The 17746-nt window shown below is 36.1% G+C and overlaps 2 protein-coding genes across 10 annotated transcripts in view; both read left to right on the top strand.

The window, feature by feature from the left end:
- The window catches only part of TRIP11 (thyroid hormone receptor interactor 11), a 27862-nt gene extending 14955 nt beyond the window's left edge, over positions 1-12907 (top strand). For 3 of the 9 annotated variants that reach the window (XM_039712663.1, XM_039712664.1, XM_039712662.1), the window contains 10 exons: positions 128-268; positions 469-662; positions 1899-2062; positions 2382-2485; positions 2723-2822; positions 6492-6573; positions 7361-7475; positions 8122-8244; positions 9523-9670; positions 10815-12907. In XM_039712663.1, the coding sequence (XP_039568597.1) occupies positions 128-268; positions 469-662; positions 1899-2062; positions 2382-2485; positions 2723-2822; positions 6492-6573; positions 7361-7475; positions 8122-8244; positions 9523-9670; positions 10815-11023 (1380 nt within the window). In that variant the 3' untranslated portion in view covers positions 11024-12907. Of the gene's footprint in view, positions 1-127; positions 269-468; positions 663-1898; positions 2063-2381; positions 2486-2722; positions 2823-6491; positions 6574-7360; positions 7476-8121; positions 8245-9522; positions 9671-9876; positions 10113-10814 lie in introns of all 9 variants that reach the window. The other 6 variants (XR_005627830.1, XR_005627832.1, XR_005627834.1 and 3 more) reach the window with 6 other exon arrangements.
- A 46-nt stretch (positions 12908-12953) lies between these two features.
- The window catches only part of FBLN5 (fibulin 5), a 58655-nt gene continuing 53862 nt past the window's right edge, over positions 12954-17746 (top strand). The window contains exons 1-2 of the mRNA XM_039712672.1: positions 12954-13099; positions 14107-14180. The gene's annotated coding sequence lies outside the window, so the exon portion shown is untranslated. The remainder of the gene's footprint in view (positions 13100-14106; positions 14181-17746) is intronic.

Here is a 17746-nt window from a genome sequence, read left to right on the forward strand (position 1 = left end):
CAAGGCCATAGATGTCCTGCCCTCTTCCTTGTTAGATCAGTTGTATCTTTACAGTCTTCCTGGCAAAGATTATGCCTCTGGTAAAATTGTTGGCCATGTTTGAAATATTTGTTTATGTCTTCAACAGGGCAAGACAGGAGAATTGAATCAGCTGTTAAATGAAGTTAAATCAATGCAGGAAAAGGCTGTTACTTTTCAGCAAGAGAGAGACCAAGTCATGGTAGCACTCAAACAGAAGCAAATGGAGAGCAGTGCCCTGCAGAGTGAGGTACCACCAAATAACTTAGTTGCAAGAAATTAATGAAAAAAGAATAAGAATGTAATATATTTTTTATTATTTTGGTATCAATCACTTGTTAAAAGCATTTAATACACTTGCAGTGTGCTTCAATGGATATGTGTTACATTTGGTTTATTTTTTTTTATATGAAGTGGCAGTCCAAGCAACTTAAGGTATGTTCTACACAGGTTCAGCATTTGCATGAGAAGGAGCAGCGCCTAAATCAGGAACTGGAGAGGCTGCGGAATCACCTTTTAGAAATGGAAGACTCATACACCAGAGAAGCTTTAGCTGCAGAAGACAGAGAGGTCAAGCTAAGAAAAAAGGTTTTGATTTTGGAAGAAAAACTTGCATCCTCATCTACTGCAGTGGAGAATGCCAGGTAATCTCACAGTTAGCTAAACTGGCACTGATGCCTCATTATATTGAGCTGCTATCCTGCAACATACTGAGCACTTGAAATAACAAAATGATCAGAATTTTGTTGCTCAGAATCAAGAGAGTGATTTGGAATATACTTGGCTACTGTTGAGAATTTAATGTATTTCTCCTTTCAGTAGCAACTATTGAAACCTTACATCGTCAGCGGTGCTTAGAACTAGAAAAAAAAATCCTTATCCCATCAATGTAGTTGTGTCTTAAAAAAGTTTGAAATAGTCTTATTTTTTACACTTCAATGCACAGATGTGCATTGTCTGTGACTGTCATGCCTTGTGAATTGCTTTTGAGGTTATATTGAGCTACTGAGCACTTGAAATAACAAAATGATCGGAAATTTTGTTACTCAGAATCAAGAGGGTGATTTGGAATATACTTGGCTACTGTTGAGAATTTAATGTATTTCTCCTTTCAGTAGCAACTATTGAAACCTTACATCGTCAGCGGTGCTTAGAACTAGAAAAAAAAATCCTTATCCCATCAATGTAGTTGTGTCTTAAAAAAGTTTGAAATAGTCTTATTTTTTACACTTCAATGCACAGATGTGCATTGTCTGTGACTGTCATGCCTTGTGAATTGCTTTTGAGACACACATTTCTACTTTGTGCCTGATGCCATGGAAAGTTTACACTGCTGAGAACTTCCTTCTTCACAGTGTAAACATATAGAGCAAGATGCACTAAATTTCTCATGGGTAGCAGAATCTGGGAGGCTAAAATATTTTTGTACAATGGGAAATTAAATGGAGCATTTAATCATTAGTAAGTAGCAAGATATACTGAGTTCTTGGAGACTGGGGTTAAAAGTAAAAACTGGTAGAAAGACCTATTGATTCATAGTAATTGAAGCAGAAAACTAGGAAGATACAGAATTTTTTTTAAGTTGCTGTTATAATAGTGAACAAAAACTAGGATTTTTTTCTAATGCATTTCAAACGTAAGTTGATTGGGATTTTTTCTTTGATGGCCAAAATTTTGTTGCCCGACTTCTTTTAAATCTCTTTTTAGGTTGGTTTTGTTTGTTTGGGGTTTTTTTTTAAAGAGGAATTGGGGAGAAAATGCCAAAATTTTTGTCAATTGAGCTCAAAAATTTTGGTAAGCTGTTTTCTGGTGGGACTTAATTTTCACTGTGATAAATTAAGTATTGTATTATTTAAGTAATGTATCTTGTTTTCATTAAGCCATCAGGCTAGTCTGCAAGTTGAATCTTTGCAAGAGCAGTTAAACCTAGTTTCCAAGCAGAGAGATGAAAGCATGCTGCAGCTGACCATCTCCCAGGACCAAGTGAAGCAGTATGCACTGTCTCTGGCCAACCTGCAGATGGTACTAGAGCAGTTTCAACAGGGTAAGGTTTGTCAAGAAGTAGCAGAGATTGCAAGAAGTATTTTGCAGCTGGAATAGTTACCATATTTTGGTGATTTTGAAGTATTAGTTTCCTTGTTTTCTTTTTGATAGCCTGAACTTCAGAATCTGTTGTCTATTAAAAAAACTTGAAAAAAACCAATTCTGTGAAAACTGTTGATCAGTATCACATTTATGGAATTTGAATTCCACCTCTACCTCGTGATGACCAGATATAATAATGCTGAGGTTTTGCAATTGCATATCCCAAGAAGAGTTACATGTTGTAAATTAAGATAGTTTTGTTTTGTTTAATTCTTTAGAAGAAAAAGCTATGTATTCAGCAGAGCTGGAGAGACACCAAAAACAGAGTGCAGAATGGAAGAAGAAAGCAGAAAACCTAGAGGAAAAAGTTGTATCACTGCAGGTGAGCTGAACAGTGAAATTGAACCTTGTGAAACTAAATTGTAATTCTTCAGTGAGCAAGCTAAGTAGCATTTTTCTGCTGACCCTCTGTTTTCTGAGGGTGTTTACAATCCAGTTATTTGAAAGAACAAGTAATTGCAATCTCTTCATCTGTTATGTCTGATGTGTGGGATATTAGGCTAGTTGTGATAGTGATCTCCCTGCTTCTCTTCTTGTCCCTTTCCTACCCTCTATTTAGGTGAGTTTAGAAGAGGCAAATGCTGCTCTGGATGCAGCATCCAGGCTTACTGAGCAGCTTGACATCAAAGAGGAGCAGATTGAAGAACTTAAGAAAGAAGGTAACTACATTTTTTTTTCATTTCTGCTTAAAATATTTCAAGCAGCTGAGGAGATAATGTAGTATTCCTAGAAACTTACCAAAATTCATATTCTGTGAGAGACTAATTCTGTGACACATTCTGTGGACTTCCTTTCTTATAAAGCAAATATGAAAAAGTATATTTACCTTCTGTTAGAGATCTTTCTCAAAAGAAAGCCCTGTAGAAGTGTTTTGGGGGTTTTTCCATGTAAATATCAAGACACTTGATTTAGCTCTGTAAGTGTCTTTTTCAAAACTTTGTGAAATGCCAAATGTTGTCAGATTTTCCAAAGTAGCTACCATGTTTGACATTGATACAGGAGTACACTGAGGTAAAGGTGTGCAGTTGGTAAGAGATTTAGAGGCAGCAGCTCGTGCATAGATGTGACTTCCATCTCTGCTGGATGCAGTGGTAACTCATGCTTTGCACATATGCAACTAATTATACTTTTTAAAATGATATTAAGTCTTACTCTTGTAATAAGTGATGTTTTCTTGAAGCATTCTTGCTTATGACAGATAGGTGATATGGGATCTCATTTGAAAGTCTTCAAGATTCCAGCAAGAACTCTACAAAAACCAGTCTATTGCTTTTCTGCTACATATTTGAATGTGTACTTACTTAAATTTAGTTCTCTCTAAGTACAATTTGGCATCCAGGTGGACATCATAGAAGTGTTCCTTGAGTTCACATATGAACTTCATAAGCTAAATTAAATTTCAAACTGCTACATAATGTATAACTACTAATCTGTTTTTGAATTGACTGATCTGTATATCTGTGTCTCACTACAGACATTCACAGCAAAAGTTCACAAGCCCTGGGTTGAAATTAACTTTGTCATAGGCAAATACTGCTCTTAAATGGGAAGTTGTTAATTACTATTTATTTTGTTGTTAAATCCTTGCATAAGAAAGCAGGAGGGGTTTAAACTCAGAGAGAAAACTGAGTATCAAGCAGTGTTGTATTGGCAAGCAATTTACTTGATAAAAAAATTGAAATGGAATTGCTGCATAAAGGAAACAGCACTTTAATGTTGTTGTAAATAATGACTTTTATAGAAAAAAAAATAACACTTTGTATTCTCTATTTATACAAGAAAACATAAAATGTCTTATTGCAAATTGGCCAAATACATTCCCAGACACAGTTTTCTTAGCCAAATCTTTTGAAGGATTTCTGCATGGATATTTTGGCAGAAGAAGTGATTTTAATGGAAAAGTATAAGATGTACCAGATGCAGTTTTTTGGATTGCCATAAATGGTTAACAAATTATTGGAGACTGTAAATGTCTGGTTTACAGCAGTCCATGCTGAATTTTGGCTCAGGACCTTTTTGTTGCTTAGTCTTTTCATACACCCACAGTACATGTTTAAGTCCTTTTCAGCTGTAGGATTCTATTTTAGAAGGAAATGTTCCATTTAAAAAATATTTTTAATGATAAAGTTGCATAATCACTGTGGATGCAATATAGCTGTGTAGTGGTCCTGAAAAGTTGATCCTCTTTAATATAAAATTTCTTTTCATTTAAATTGTTAGTACTTTTCATTTTGTTTAAATTATTAATACTTCTGTTTTAAGATCCGTAATAAAGGAATAAATTAAATGAATAAAAATTGAAAAAGCAAGTCACAATTGTCTTGCTTTGTAGAGAAATAACAGTGTAAAATTTAATTGAAATTTGTTTTCACGTGCTGCTTTTTTATCTTTTTGTGGTGTTGATAGTAGAACACTCTTTATTCCCTTCTGTTCTGTGGACATGCAAATAACAACTCACCTATGTATGCTCCTGCAGCTGTATCATTCTATAATCATATTACCTATGTTTTTCTTCAAGTATTGGTGTCCCATTTAACCATATTTATAAAGTAGCATAATTTTAAGTAAATGTAAACCTTGAAACCATGGATTAATTCTCCTTTGCCTCAGCCTGGTTCAATGAGAGAGAAGTGCTGAAGAGCAGTCACATTATTAGAATGGATTTTGATGCATATGGATGTAGTTGTTACACGATAAATTGTTGTATAATACATGTTTTCCTTTAATTTTTAACTTGCTTTCAATGAGGAGCTTATTCTGTGTGTTCTTTGAATAAGAACTTTAGTTTGTTCTATTCTGTACTCCTTAAAATTCATATTTGTGAAGTAAAAAGTTTGTATAAAGATGTGGAGTATTTGAACAGGGCATATTAGGTTGCATCCATTTCACAGCCTGGCTCATTGGTGTGTGTATATGAAATCTCTGTGTGAATTCTCATGGAGTTAATTAATTAGTGTTGAGAACCATGTTTTGTCAACATAGTTGTGGCATGCACTTATTAAATATTGAAAGTTGTGGAAATTAGTAGAATCCTTTCCATGCACCACAGATTATTTGAAGGTTGTAAAAATTCAGAGAAGTAATTTTTCTTAAAAAGATGTTGAGGCCTTTTAGAAATTAACTATGAGATAGATAAAACAAAAGTGTATCTTTTATGGCTTTTTAATGAAGCATTTTTAACATGAACCAAAAAACTGTTAAAAACCAAGTTGATCAGTAGTTTTTGCAAAGGATTTGGAGGTAAGCATTACACCTCATAGGGAGAGAGGAGAAAAAGTTCAACCCCTTTGTTTAGATCTGTAAGGTAGAGATGGTCTTCGCATGAGCAGTCCATGTTATAGTATATTTGTAAAGTTTTTGTGTGTGAATAAGGCTTAATTGTACTTTTATTAGCTTTTTTTATTAAGCTTCAGAGGTAGTATGTTGCAGAACCCCAGTTTGGTGGGAAATGATGCTTTTTCAGTCTTTGTGGTCTTAGGCCACCTCACATTCATTGCCTTATAATTCTGCCTATTTATTCAGCTTTCAGGCCATGATGCCTGACTGAAGTGTTTGCTGTTTTTCTCTCAGTCTTGTTTTTGGTTGATGGTAGCATTTCATCTCTTCCATTCATGTTTTTGTTCCCACAGGTAGGGGTAATCTTGTGTATGTCTGCCTCTCTTGCTAGTATACTCAATTACGAAGCACAACACTGTTTCTGCCATGCATTAGTGTGTCCCAGCATGCTGTTTCCAGGGCTTGCATCAGTCACAGGAGTAGGAAGGGTCCAAGCAGAACAGACCCTCAATAAGCTCCTAGCTTCAAGCTCCTAACTAGATGTTGCTCTGCTAGCCAGTAATTCATCTGGGAAATTTAAGAACTCCTTGATGCTTCAAAGGAGCAACTTGATCATAGGGTACACAGAATACCTGGGCTTGGATAATATTGGAGGTTATGGGCAGAGATTAAAAAGACCTGATGCCAGCATGGAGTGTAGTCATTATGAAAAAGATTGCCACCACAGGACTACAGACCTTGTTGAAGAGTTTATTTCTACTTCTGTTTTATTTAGATAGAAAAGAGCAGTTATTAGACCTTCTGCAATGGATTTATTTAATGTGTGGTCCTGTACTTCAGCTTTGAGTATCATTCCTGAAATTTCAGCTTGTGGTTTCGAATAGCAATGACTTACTAAGCTGACACCTTTTTAAAAAAATCACATCGATTTTTATGGTTTTGGTTTTTTGTTTAAAAGCACCATAGCAATATTTATGAAGGTATGTATTACTGATCAGTTATTGCAATGTTTCAAAGTTTTTGTTTCTTTTGCTGTGACATTACATTTATAGGTGAGATCAGAAGAGAAATGTTAGAAGATGTACAAAATAAATTAATGAACCTTATGAACAGCACAGAAGGGAAAGTGGACAAGTAAGTCTTTAATGAAAGATTTGGTAAGTTTTTGGGTTTATTCCTCTCAGTGTACAGATGTGGCACTCACGGTTGCAGGTGTAGTAGAGGACTACTTCTGTATGTTGCCTTGTAATTACACTTCTATTATTTTGACATTTTTCAATTGCTTTGTGGTTGTAAATAGTCATTTTAATTAGTAAAACCAATAGATATGTGACTGCCTCATTGATGTGTTTCTAAAGTAGAAGTGCACTTCTGTAGCATGAGCTCTGCAAATGGAGATGAGAGTTCTTAATGAAAATATTTATAATGTTCTGGGTGTGAGCAGCAGGCCTTTTCGTGTGTTTGCATCACCTGGATGTCATGTAAATCTCTTCCTTGGTCCTTTTCTTTTTCTTTTCTACCCAACAGAACTAAAACAGGGATAGGCAGATGGGCTCTCCTGCCCCCATTATTAGGTCTTGGTTTGGGACTATACAGAGCTTTCTTTTTAAATGCTCTGCTGAATCAAGATCTTAGAACAAGCATTTTCCCTGACTATAGTATGTACATCCAAATTTGCTCATGTTTCTATTCAGTTTCACCTCACTCCATACAATATTGCTAATACTGTCCAAATCCACACTGTGTAAGAAATGTAATAACTTAGAGGAAATTGGTGAGGTACCCTTTAGTTATTTGTATTTGTTGTGTTTATTTGTATTACTGTAAATTAGGCAAGAGTATAACGAATAAATGCATTAATATCATGGTATCAGCTGTTACACAAGAGCAGCTTGTATAACTACCTTATTTTATTCTGCAGACTGTTGATGAGAAATCTCTTTATTGGGCATTTTCATACTCCAAAAAATAAACGTCTTGAAGTGTTAAGGTTAATGGGAAGTATCTTGGGACTGAAAAAGGAGGAACTTGATCAGGTAATACTTTGCAGAAAACAAAGCACTTTTTTTTCTTTTCTTTTCTTTCTTTCTTTTTTTTTTTTTGGCTGTTTTGTTTTTTGTTGTTGTGTTTTTTTCCTTTCTCTCTTTTTCTTTTTTTTTTTTTCGGTATCCTTACCTGAAAATAGACTGACTTGCTGCTGAACTGAATGTCCCTGCACATTTTTTGGGGGGAAAGTGCAGTTTTTCTTCTTTTATCTCACCTTTTTTTTCATGTGGGACTTTTTAATGTTGTTTATATAATGATCCTAATCTTTTGATAATGTTTTTTTAATAGGGTAAATTTCATTTTGCTGAGGAATGCTGATGCAGAAAGGATTTTATGCTGTTGTGTAGAGTAGCTGTAATATATCAGTTACAGAAAAGTACGCCTGTTATATATGTACCAGTAGTTATTATGAAAAATATGAGGCTTATGTTTTTAAATCAAGGGGCAAGTTTTTAGACTGCCACCTCTTTGGGAGGTGGAGAATATGGAATATGGTTTTGACAATAATAAAAATTTGTATTTATCTCTATGAGTGACACATTATGTGGTATTGCAGCTTGGATTTATTCACTTTCTTTCATGTGCTGCTTTATTTTTGTTGTTTCCTAACTTTGTTTTCTTGAAATACTTCTCTAGTTACTATCTGAAGAGCAAAGAGGAGTTACGAGATGGGTGACTGGCTGGCTTGGTGGAGGAGCTGGGTCAAAGAGTGTTCCTAGTACACCTTTGAGACCAACTCATCAGAACATTTTTAATAGTGTAAGAATTTATCTTTCATTCTCTTGGTTTGAGTGGAAAAATGGGGAAGTTGCATATTAATGCCCAGGTTTGGTTCATCAGTATATTGAGCTGCATTTGCTGGTGCTGCTGTATCTTGCCTTAATTGTTTTGTGCAACTGCTTTGGCAAAAGATTTTTTCCTGCACTAAGGAAATACTTAGACATTGAAAATTACACAGTGATAAACCTTGTCTTGTAATACAGAAGACAATTACTCTTCCACTCATTCCTGGCATCACTCTTCTTACAGTATGGTCTTCATCTTGCAAACTACAAATGCTGGAAGTTAAATGTATGTGACAGAATGGAATTACACAATTCTCAACAGTATAGAATACCATGACATTGTATTTTAATGACTGTGTTCCCATATGTCCTTTAAATTTAAATGGAAAAGCTTTTTCAGGTGCTGCAGCTAGTGCCTCTTATGTACAGCATATAAAACTGATATTTTAAGTTTTCAAACAGTGTAAAGCAACAGATCTCATAGCATTATCCATGGGAGCAGTTTATCTGTGGAACTTTCCATTTTACAGGCAAATAAATAATGTACTCAAGGACCAAGCACTGAGAGCTTGGGATTTTTGGATTGACTGGTTTTTATCTCAGTTGAGCTAGAAATGTTTAGAATGGATCCCTGTAAATAATCCTGAAGTGTAGGGATTGGGGCTTTTTCTCCCTAAAATAGTGCAGACACATAGGCCACTAAAGAACTGTGGCCTGATTAACTGTAGAAGTAAAAGAGAAAAATTAATGCTTTTGTGTGAATACTACAGACTTTACTAAGCCAAATTTTATCTTGTCATGCTACTGACACCTTAATTGTTCCATGCTTCCTTTATTTGAGATTCTTTATGAAATAAAACATACAGGGGCTTTAAGAGAAAATACTGGGTTTCATGTGGTTCTGGAGGAGAGATTGGTTGAGCAAAGACTAAGGAAATACTGTAATGTCAGTAATAGCATAGAATTCTTGAAATAACTGGCTTAAATCAGTAATGGAACCATGGTAGAAATATGTGTGTTATCTTTAGAGTTTATTAATTTTATATAAATGCCTCTTAGTGAGACAACAACAAAGAGAGTATTTTGAAAATAAATTGCATTGTCACTCACTGAGGACTGCTTAGTACTAAGTACAAGTAAAAAATTGATTGCAGGCTGTTGACAGCTTTTTATTTTATGTATATATGTATTTTTGATTTAGTGCTTTTCACCAGAGCATCAGTGAAATATAATAACTAGTAGCTTCTCATAGTCTTTTTCAGAACTGTTTGTGAAATTCCTTGAAACTGAATCTTGCCCAAGCCTTCCCCCACCCAAGCTCTCTGTTCATCACATGAAACCTTTAGGAGCAGCAGGAGCTGGTAAAACTAGCAGTACTCCACCCAACAGTCAAATACAAGGTAATATTCTAATCTTTACACAGAACATAAATAACTAAGGGTGGAATTTTCAAGAGGATTTTGATGCTTCTGTGCTTCCTCACTTGTAAATTATGAACTTGATTTCTTCTCCCCAACCATGTCCTACTTTTGTCTTTTTTTTTTAATCTTCTCCTATTTCTCCTTCCCACTGCATCTATACCTCACTTTCTAAACTCTCAATACAGAAGATTAGAGGGACCAAATTGTCTTTGATATAGGAGGGATTTAACAGCACCTGTTGGAGCCAAACAGTTGCTGCATAGACAACTTCCTATGGTGTAGCAGTGAGCCCAGTCCTGATTTTCAGCATCCCTGTTTGTCAGCTTGTGTTGAAGTGAGTGAAGAATGCAAATAATACAACTTTGCAGTGTCTGTCTGGTGCGTAGAACCTGGTTGCTCGGAGAGGACCAAAATAAAATCAGTTAAGTGTATGGCCTGGTATGAAATCTCTGTAAGCTGTGCAGAAGTGTTGACTTTGAGTGTTGACTTTTTCTAAGATAGAGAACATTTTGGCTTATATTATGTGTGTTAAATTAATGTACTTTTGTCTGAAATAATTTAAAACTCAAATCTTCAATTAGCTGGTTCAGTTTGTTCTTAATTTTTTTACATGTGTTTAAGACTTCACCTTAATATAGGCCTGCTGGTTTGCAGAAGCTTGTTTTGTCCTGTGCTCTGCACTGTAGTGCATGTGCTCTTACATCTCTGCACAGTGCTGGAGTCAGTGTGGCAGATACTTCATGTCTGGCACTGCAAAGGTGAAGTGAACTGCAAAGGGTGTTCATATTGCCTGTCAGATGTGCACGTGTTCTTGGGTAGCTTGAGCTGTTACAGAGTATTGGTAGTGGACTTGGCATTGCTGGATTAACAGCTGGACTTGATTTTAAGAGTCTTTTCCAACCTAAAGGATTCTATGATTCTATGAGAGTAGTCAGAGACAATAAAAGTCTTTGAAGGTGTCTACAGTCCATGGCAAGGAGATTTTTCAAGGACTTACTTCTGCAACATGTAATAGGCAGTTTTAGAATGAGTCTCTGAACAAATGCTGAAAAATTTGATAGATTTAGGAATGCTTTTTAACAAAGTGTTTTCATTGTTGGTTTGGGTTTTTTCTGTATTCCAGATTCTCCAGTCTCAGGAATGGGTAGAAGACCAGATGCAAATCCATTTTTAGCACCTCGATCTGCAGCAGTGCCTCTCATAACACCAGCTAGTAGTTCTGGACATCTGCTTATGAAACCTATTTCTGATGCATTGCCTACTTTTACACCACTGCCAGTGTCCCCTGATGCCAGTGCTGGTGCTGTACTAAAAGACCTCCTAAAACAATAGATGATCTTGTATCAGTACAAGTACAGATGATAGCACTTTAAGGAAAATGAGAACACTATGTTGTATATAATTTACCACAATGAGGCCTTCTGTAAAAAGTAATGTATTTGGTTGCAATTGTACCTTGCTTTTCTTGTACTTACAAACTTATCAGTGCTTCAGAAATTCTAATGGTGGAATGAATAATTGCCTTCTGTATAGCAGGCATTCATTTTGGGTGTGGGTTAAATATTTAACTGAGAAAAAATCTATCTTGTTCCTAGATTGTCACAAGACAAATTAAAGGATTTTAAAACCTTAGGTATACTGGGTTATTTCAGATATGCATAGACAGCATTAACTCTTTGGTGTTGAGATTTGTTTTTCCATTAAAATTATCTGCCATCTATGTTCAAGAACCATAACTAAAAAAAAAATAAACACCCAATTAACGGTGTTTATTTAATGTACTTTTGGTCATGTATCTCTTATTTACAGGTTTGATTGCATTTGGGGGCAATTTGAGGCATGTTAATATTTTTGCACAATGATTTGGTGTACCCCCTCCAGACTAACAGCTGTTTTCAGCAGTCAGACCCATCAGCACCAAGGAGTTAACTGTGGAAGTGAGGCTTCACATCCATGTGAAGAATGGGTAATTTAGCAGATGAAACATTCACATGTATAAAGACACTGTGCTCTAATGGTCCAAGGTGTATATATGAGAGACTTTTTATCTTGCAAGATTTTGTAAATCCAGATATAGACTTAAAGCTTGAACACATGTATAGAATTAAAAAGGAGGAAGGTGCTTGCTTATCTCAAATGTGTAAATAGGTCTTTGTACAACCAAGGCCAAAGCCAATTATTCTGTAAATTTTGCTGTGATGACTTGTACACTTTGTTTAACAGGTAAAGAATGAAGTTGCATACTAAAGAATAAGAGTCATCCTCATAGTGAATCTGAGATAAAACGTCTTCAGTTTAAAATGTGTAATTACTATGTCTTTTTATATGCCTCTCCTTGTTAAGTCAGTGTTAAGATAACTGTTGTGCAAGTTCTATATTAGAACTGTCAACCTTCTTCATTTTCATTAAGGTTCTGGATAAAATTGTTGTAAGAGTTATATTTAAATAAAATTAATTAGTGAACTTGTACAGAATCAACCAAAATAATGCAAGAAATCTTTGCATTTATTTATATAGAGGTCATATCGTGAATTTAGTTTATTGCCTTGAAACCTAGCAAAGGTTTTTTTATTTGCTGTACTTAAAGAGCTGTTTGAAACCCTTTTCTCCAGTATAGTAATGTTTCATGGAAGACTTAGCAAATTTGTAACTGGATTGACCTACCATATTGGATTTTGATTTTAAATTTTTTACTCAATTATGGACAGTTTGGCAGTTCAAGTTCTGAAAAGATAGCAGCCACATATTTACCAAAGTAAATTTTGTGTTGTGTAATAAGTGTAATGAGAATCTCAAATTACCTCAGCTGGGAATATTGCAGTTAGATACTTCAAATGTACATCTTCATTTAAACTGGACTGGAACAGCTACTTCTTTTTTCTATATAGCAGTTATAAAGAAAAGTGAAATCAGATGGCTTCTGTGCAATCTCTCTTGGTCTTGTAGTCATGTCTGTTTAATGATATATAGCTGCTTCACAATAAAATTGCCTTTTGGTGAGCCAAAGCAGAAGGAAATGGTTAGTTTTTAAAAATTATGTGACTTACGTGTTGTAATTTACAAATGGAGTCATGCTGCTCACAATTCTCTGAAGATACTTAGCAGTTCTTAACTTTTTTAATGCACTTTTTTCTTTAACTGCAGAGAACTTTATATGTACACATTTCTCTTTCAGGAAGCTTTCTAAATTCCAATAAAGAAAACCTAGTAACACCATTTATTTCTGCATGCTGTAAATCAATTCTGTTTATACACTAAGCTGTGAGTTTGAAGAGGGAAATCTAATACCAAGCACAGGTACTTCAGAGAAGAGAGAGAAACTTCAGAGTTCCTCATTAAGCTCCTTGATAGAGACAAAAATCTTCTCCAGCAGAGAGACAAAAGGCTTCAGTCCTTAAGTCCTAGAAGGTAAGCTCTATTGAACTATGGAGAAAATCCTCATGGCTTAGAGGTTTCTTTTCTAAGGCTTATTCCACAGGTACATTGGTGAGGTTTGATGCTTTGTTAGAAATAACTGGGCTCTGTGTTTCAGGCAGTACTTTCGTGCAGAAAAGTATAGAACAACATCATTACTTTGTTTCTTTCTTCCTTCTTTGAATGTTTCACAGACTGTTACAAACATTCAAGCTTTGTTTTCATTGAATGATTAGTAGATATATTTTTTCCTCTAATTTTTCTTCTGTGTTTACTTTGTTCTTGATAACTGTTCCATATATAGTTGCCTTACCAGTTTCCCACATGTACATACGTGACTCATGTAGTCTGTGCTGTTGATTGTGTGGGTTTTTCACACAGCAGCATGAGGAAAAAAAGTCTCTGGAATTTATGGAACCAGTGCAGCAGCTGAAATTTTTCATTGTTTCATTTAACACAATTCTTTTCTGTGGCTTTTGCAAGGAGAAGAAGGTGTCTGATTCTCCTAGTTTTGGTGTTACAAGCTGTCAGTTATCTTTAGTTGTAAGGTAGCAGAATTCTAGTAGCAGATTCATTTTGCAAGCTTGACATAAGGGGGGAAAACAAGCTGTCAGTTATCTTTAGTTGTAGCAGAATTCTAGTAGCAGATTCATTTTGCAAGCTTGACGTAAGGGGGGAAAATGAAGGTTAGGGTTTTCCATTCTTCTCTTTAGACATTCTGATTTTTTTGCTGTTCTTTGCTTATCCTGCATTCCATGCACAGAGAAGGAAGTAACTGCTTGATCTTTCTAATTGCCACTGTAAAGGAATGCATGGTGTGGGGTTTGGGAGTTCTTAAACTTTCCTGCATTACACCAGCTAGTCACAGCAATATAATTTCATACACTATAATGACCAGTGTAGAAATAACTCGGTTTTTTTACCGAGTGCCAGTCCCTTGCATTTTATTATTGTTTCTTGTTGTCATTATTGACTGTTTTACATAAATAGTTACCAATAAGACAGGTGATCTGGACTGTGTACTGGAGTGACTGATGGCTAAAGCAAAAGAGACAGAATGGAAGATGCTTGCCTTGTAAGTATTTCACATTATCACATACATCATGAAGACTTTGCAGTTAACTAACATCGTCTTATTGCTTATGTCAATATACTTCTGGGTTTTTGGTATTTTCATAGAATCATGAAATGGCCTTGTTTGGAAGGGACCTTCAGGATCATCCAGTTCCAACTCCCCTGTCATAGGCAGGGACACCTTTCACTAGACCACGTTTTTCAAAGCCCCATCCAACCTGGCCTTGAGCCCCTCAGTGGGGGGATCCACAGCTTCTCTGAATAACCTGTTGCAATGTCTCACCATCCTCGCAGGGAAGAATTTATTTTTAGTATCTAATCAAATCCTACCCTCTTTCAAGCTATAGTCTGTGGGAAAAGTGAAAAAATACAATATTTGAATTATGGTCAACTATTATTAGAGGGTTTTGCCAGTTATTGATAGAAGAGAGTTTAGAAGCCCTGTGACATGTGGCATTGCAACAAGCACTGACAGGACACAGATCAATGGGAAACAAGTTATTTATACCCATGTTTTGTGTTTGTTAACAAAACGAGTGAGCTGACCCTTGTACCAACAACCTGAAATGTTCTATCTCCCTTAGTGTAAAGGACATTTAACTCTTCAGAGAGCTGCCTGGATACTGTTTGAATATCAACCAGTATCACAAAGGTAAAGGGAATTTGGCAGTACTGTATGGTGAACCCCAAGGTTTTCATTTTTGACATCAGATGCTGCCTGCAAGGTGGATTGAATTGCAGCATGATCAGATATAAAGTACAGACCAAGGAGGTTTTACAGATTTGAGGCAGCTAGGAATTATTTATTTCATGTCACTTATGAAATAGTAGCTATCAGCCAGCACTATAGTACAGCCACATAGTATCTAATTTTTGTTGATGGAATAGTCCAAGGGATTAGAAAAAAAGAACTGTGTAATATGCTCCAAGTGGTGCATATTTTGTCATTTGGCAGCTTTCTGCTAAGGCTCTCCTACAAGGGGAGCAAAGTCAGATGGTTGATTTTGATGTAGTAAAATCTCCTGACTCCCTAGAATGAGAAGCACTGTTAAACAACCCTCTGAGAACAGAATGCTCAAGAGTTATAACATGTCAAATCTAAGTTCTTGTAAATTGGAGAGTAGGGAGCTCAGGCTCTTCTAAGGTTTTGAAAATTATTTTTACTTTTTCAAGGCTGCAGAGAAAGACAGAAGCCCACATTAAGTTTGGTGGAGTCAGATGGATTTTTAGAACTAAATCTACCCTCATTTGTACAACTTAGGTAGCCTGAATCCATGAGTTTCCTGAACAGTTAGTGTAGTATGGCCAAAAAAATATATTTAGCCTAAGCAATAAAGTGGCAACTGGATGTAAATAGAGCAACAGTTAGAGGTAGTAGCAGTTTTGAGTAAATCAGGGATAAGAAGTTGGATAAGAATATTAGTTCCTAAATGGGAACAAGTGTAAGAGATGCAAGTTGCAAACATTATTTCACAGAATCCATTAGGTTGGAAAAGACTTCTGAGATCATAGAGTCCAAGCTTTGACCAAACATACCTTGTCAACTAGACCATGGCACAGTGTCATTGCTGAACAACCCATTCTGTGAAGGAATTCCTTCTGATGTCCAAACTGAGCCTTCCCTGGGGGTAGCTTGAGGCTGCTGTCCTCTCATTTGGTTGCTTGGAAGAAGAGATGCCCACTCCCACCTGGCTACATTATCCTTTCAGGTAGTTGTAGAGAGTGCTAAGGTCACTTTCTCAGGAGAATAGAGATCATGAGAGTGATTCCAGACACTGTTTGGGGGCAGGTGTCCAAGAAGCTGCATAGGGAAAAGGAAATAAGGGATTCAGGTTTCAGCTAGTCATGGAGAAAGCCAGCCACAGATTGCAAAATTAACCTTTATGTAAAACTGTTTCCTTATCTCCTGCAGTACTTTTCCTTATTGATATTAGGTATTAAAGTATTTGAGTGATGCTTTTGTTTGTACTAAAAGGGTATTTTCAGAACTACAAGCAAATTACCAAGTTGATTGTGGTTCACCTATGTGTTTTGGTTTACATGCCATACCATGGATACAATGCTAAATTGTAGCAGGAGTAAAACTATAGCAAGGAAAGTGGTTTGAATGGTAGACTGGAGCATTGAAAAATAGTAATTAAAACTGAAACTTTTTCTGGAAGTAGATTTGGAAAATATTTAGACTGCACTTCACTCTACGATTAAGTAGTGGGTGCCAATAAAAATGAAGGCAAACAGAACACTGCCTTATTTTTTGACAATAGGAGCAGTAACAGATGTAACAGTTTTCAGCTAACTTAGAGAAGGCTTATTATGAAACTACAAAAATTTGAGGAGTAGAGGATTCTAAAGAAAATGAATGAGTCATAACTAGGATTGCCAGATCTGTCTGGACCCAACTTCAGACTGAATAGCACATTGTCTGCAGAGTGCTCTGGATGAAGGACCTGCAGAGCACCACTGCAGGCAGAGGGGCTGCAGGTGGTACCTCTGTCCTTACTGACTCTGAACAGAGTGTGCTTCCCAGAACCTGCCAAGTAGGCAGGGCTGGAGATTCTGGGAGCCCGCTGCACTCTGCTGTTCTTCTCCTGAGCTGAATCAGTGGTTCCAACTGCCTTGTACAGATACTTAAATAGCCTGATGCTTTGCTGGCATCCTGAAGCCTTCACTGCCCTGGCCAAATGGGACTGGGCAATCTAGTTCATGAAAGGAAAGATTTTCACTAGAAACTGAAATGGAGTTGGCTAGAGCTGTTTTCAAATGCACAGAGCTAGAGTAAATGCAAAACTAAACCTCTATACCTCTATATGGAGCAGAGCTGTTTTTCTGAGATACGTAGTTCTTAAGAACAATCTCCAATAAAATCTATGCCTAAAAGATCACAAAATCATTAAGGTTGGAAAAGACCCTTAAGACTACTGAGTCCAACCTTTGATGGATCATGACCACATCAACTAGACTGTAGCATTAAGTGACACATACAGTCATTTCTTGAACACCTCCAGGGATGGTGACTCCACCATCTCCCAGGGCAGTCCATTCCAATGCTAATAACCCTTTCGGTTAAGGTATTTTTCCTGAATTTCACTGTCTCTTGTGCTGCGCTACTGATTTCCAGATATTTTGGGTTTACTGTTCTGTATTTTATTAACCATTTTACATAAACCAATGAAATTCAGGATAGTATTTGGCATTTTCACTACTTCTAGCACCAAGGCACTTTTGTGTGAGACTGCAATTCAGATAAACAACTCATCTGTTGCAAATGGTCATATTTAATTCAGTTAATGATACTTAATTTCTAAATGTTAAGTGACTTCTGATGAATGGTTTTTCTTAAATTTCTTGATTTGTTCTACAAGGTCTCCTGCTGGCATTTCAATTCAGACATATCCTTCCAAACTGGATTTGGTTTTACTTCTTGTTCTTTTTTTCTTTTTTTCCTTTTTTTTTGTTTCCTTTTATTCCACTATGGTAATCTCTTGAAGTTTCTCTAGCAAATGCAGATGAAGAAGAAACATTTCACTTTCTACAGTGATTTTATCTTTTTTGAGCACTATTTTTATA

The sequence above is a fragment of the Passer montanus genome, unplaced genomic scaffold (genome assembly GCF_014805655.1).
Source record: "Passer montanus isolate IOZ18808 unplaced genomic scaffold, ASM1480565v1 scaffold27, whole genome shotgun sequence".
Lineage (NCBI taxonomy): Eukaryota > Metazoa > Chordata > Aves > Passeriformes > Passeridae > Passer > Passer montanus.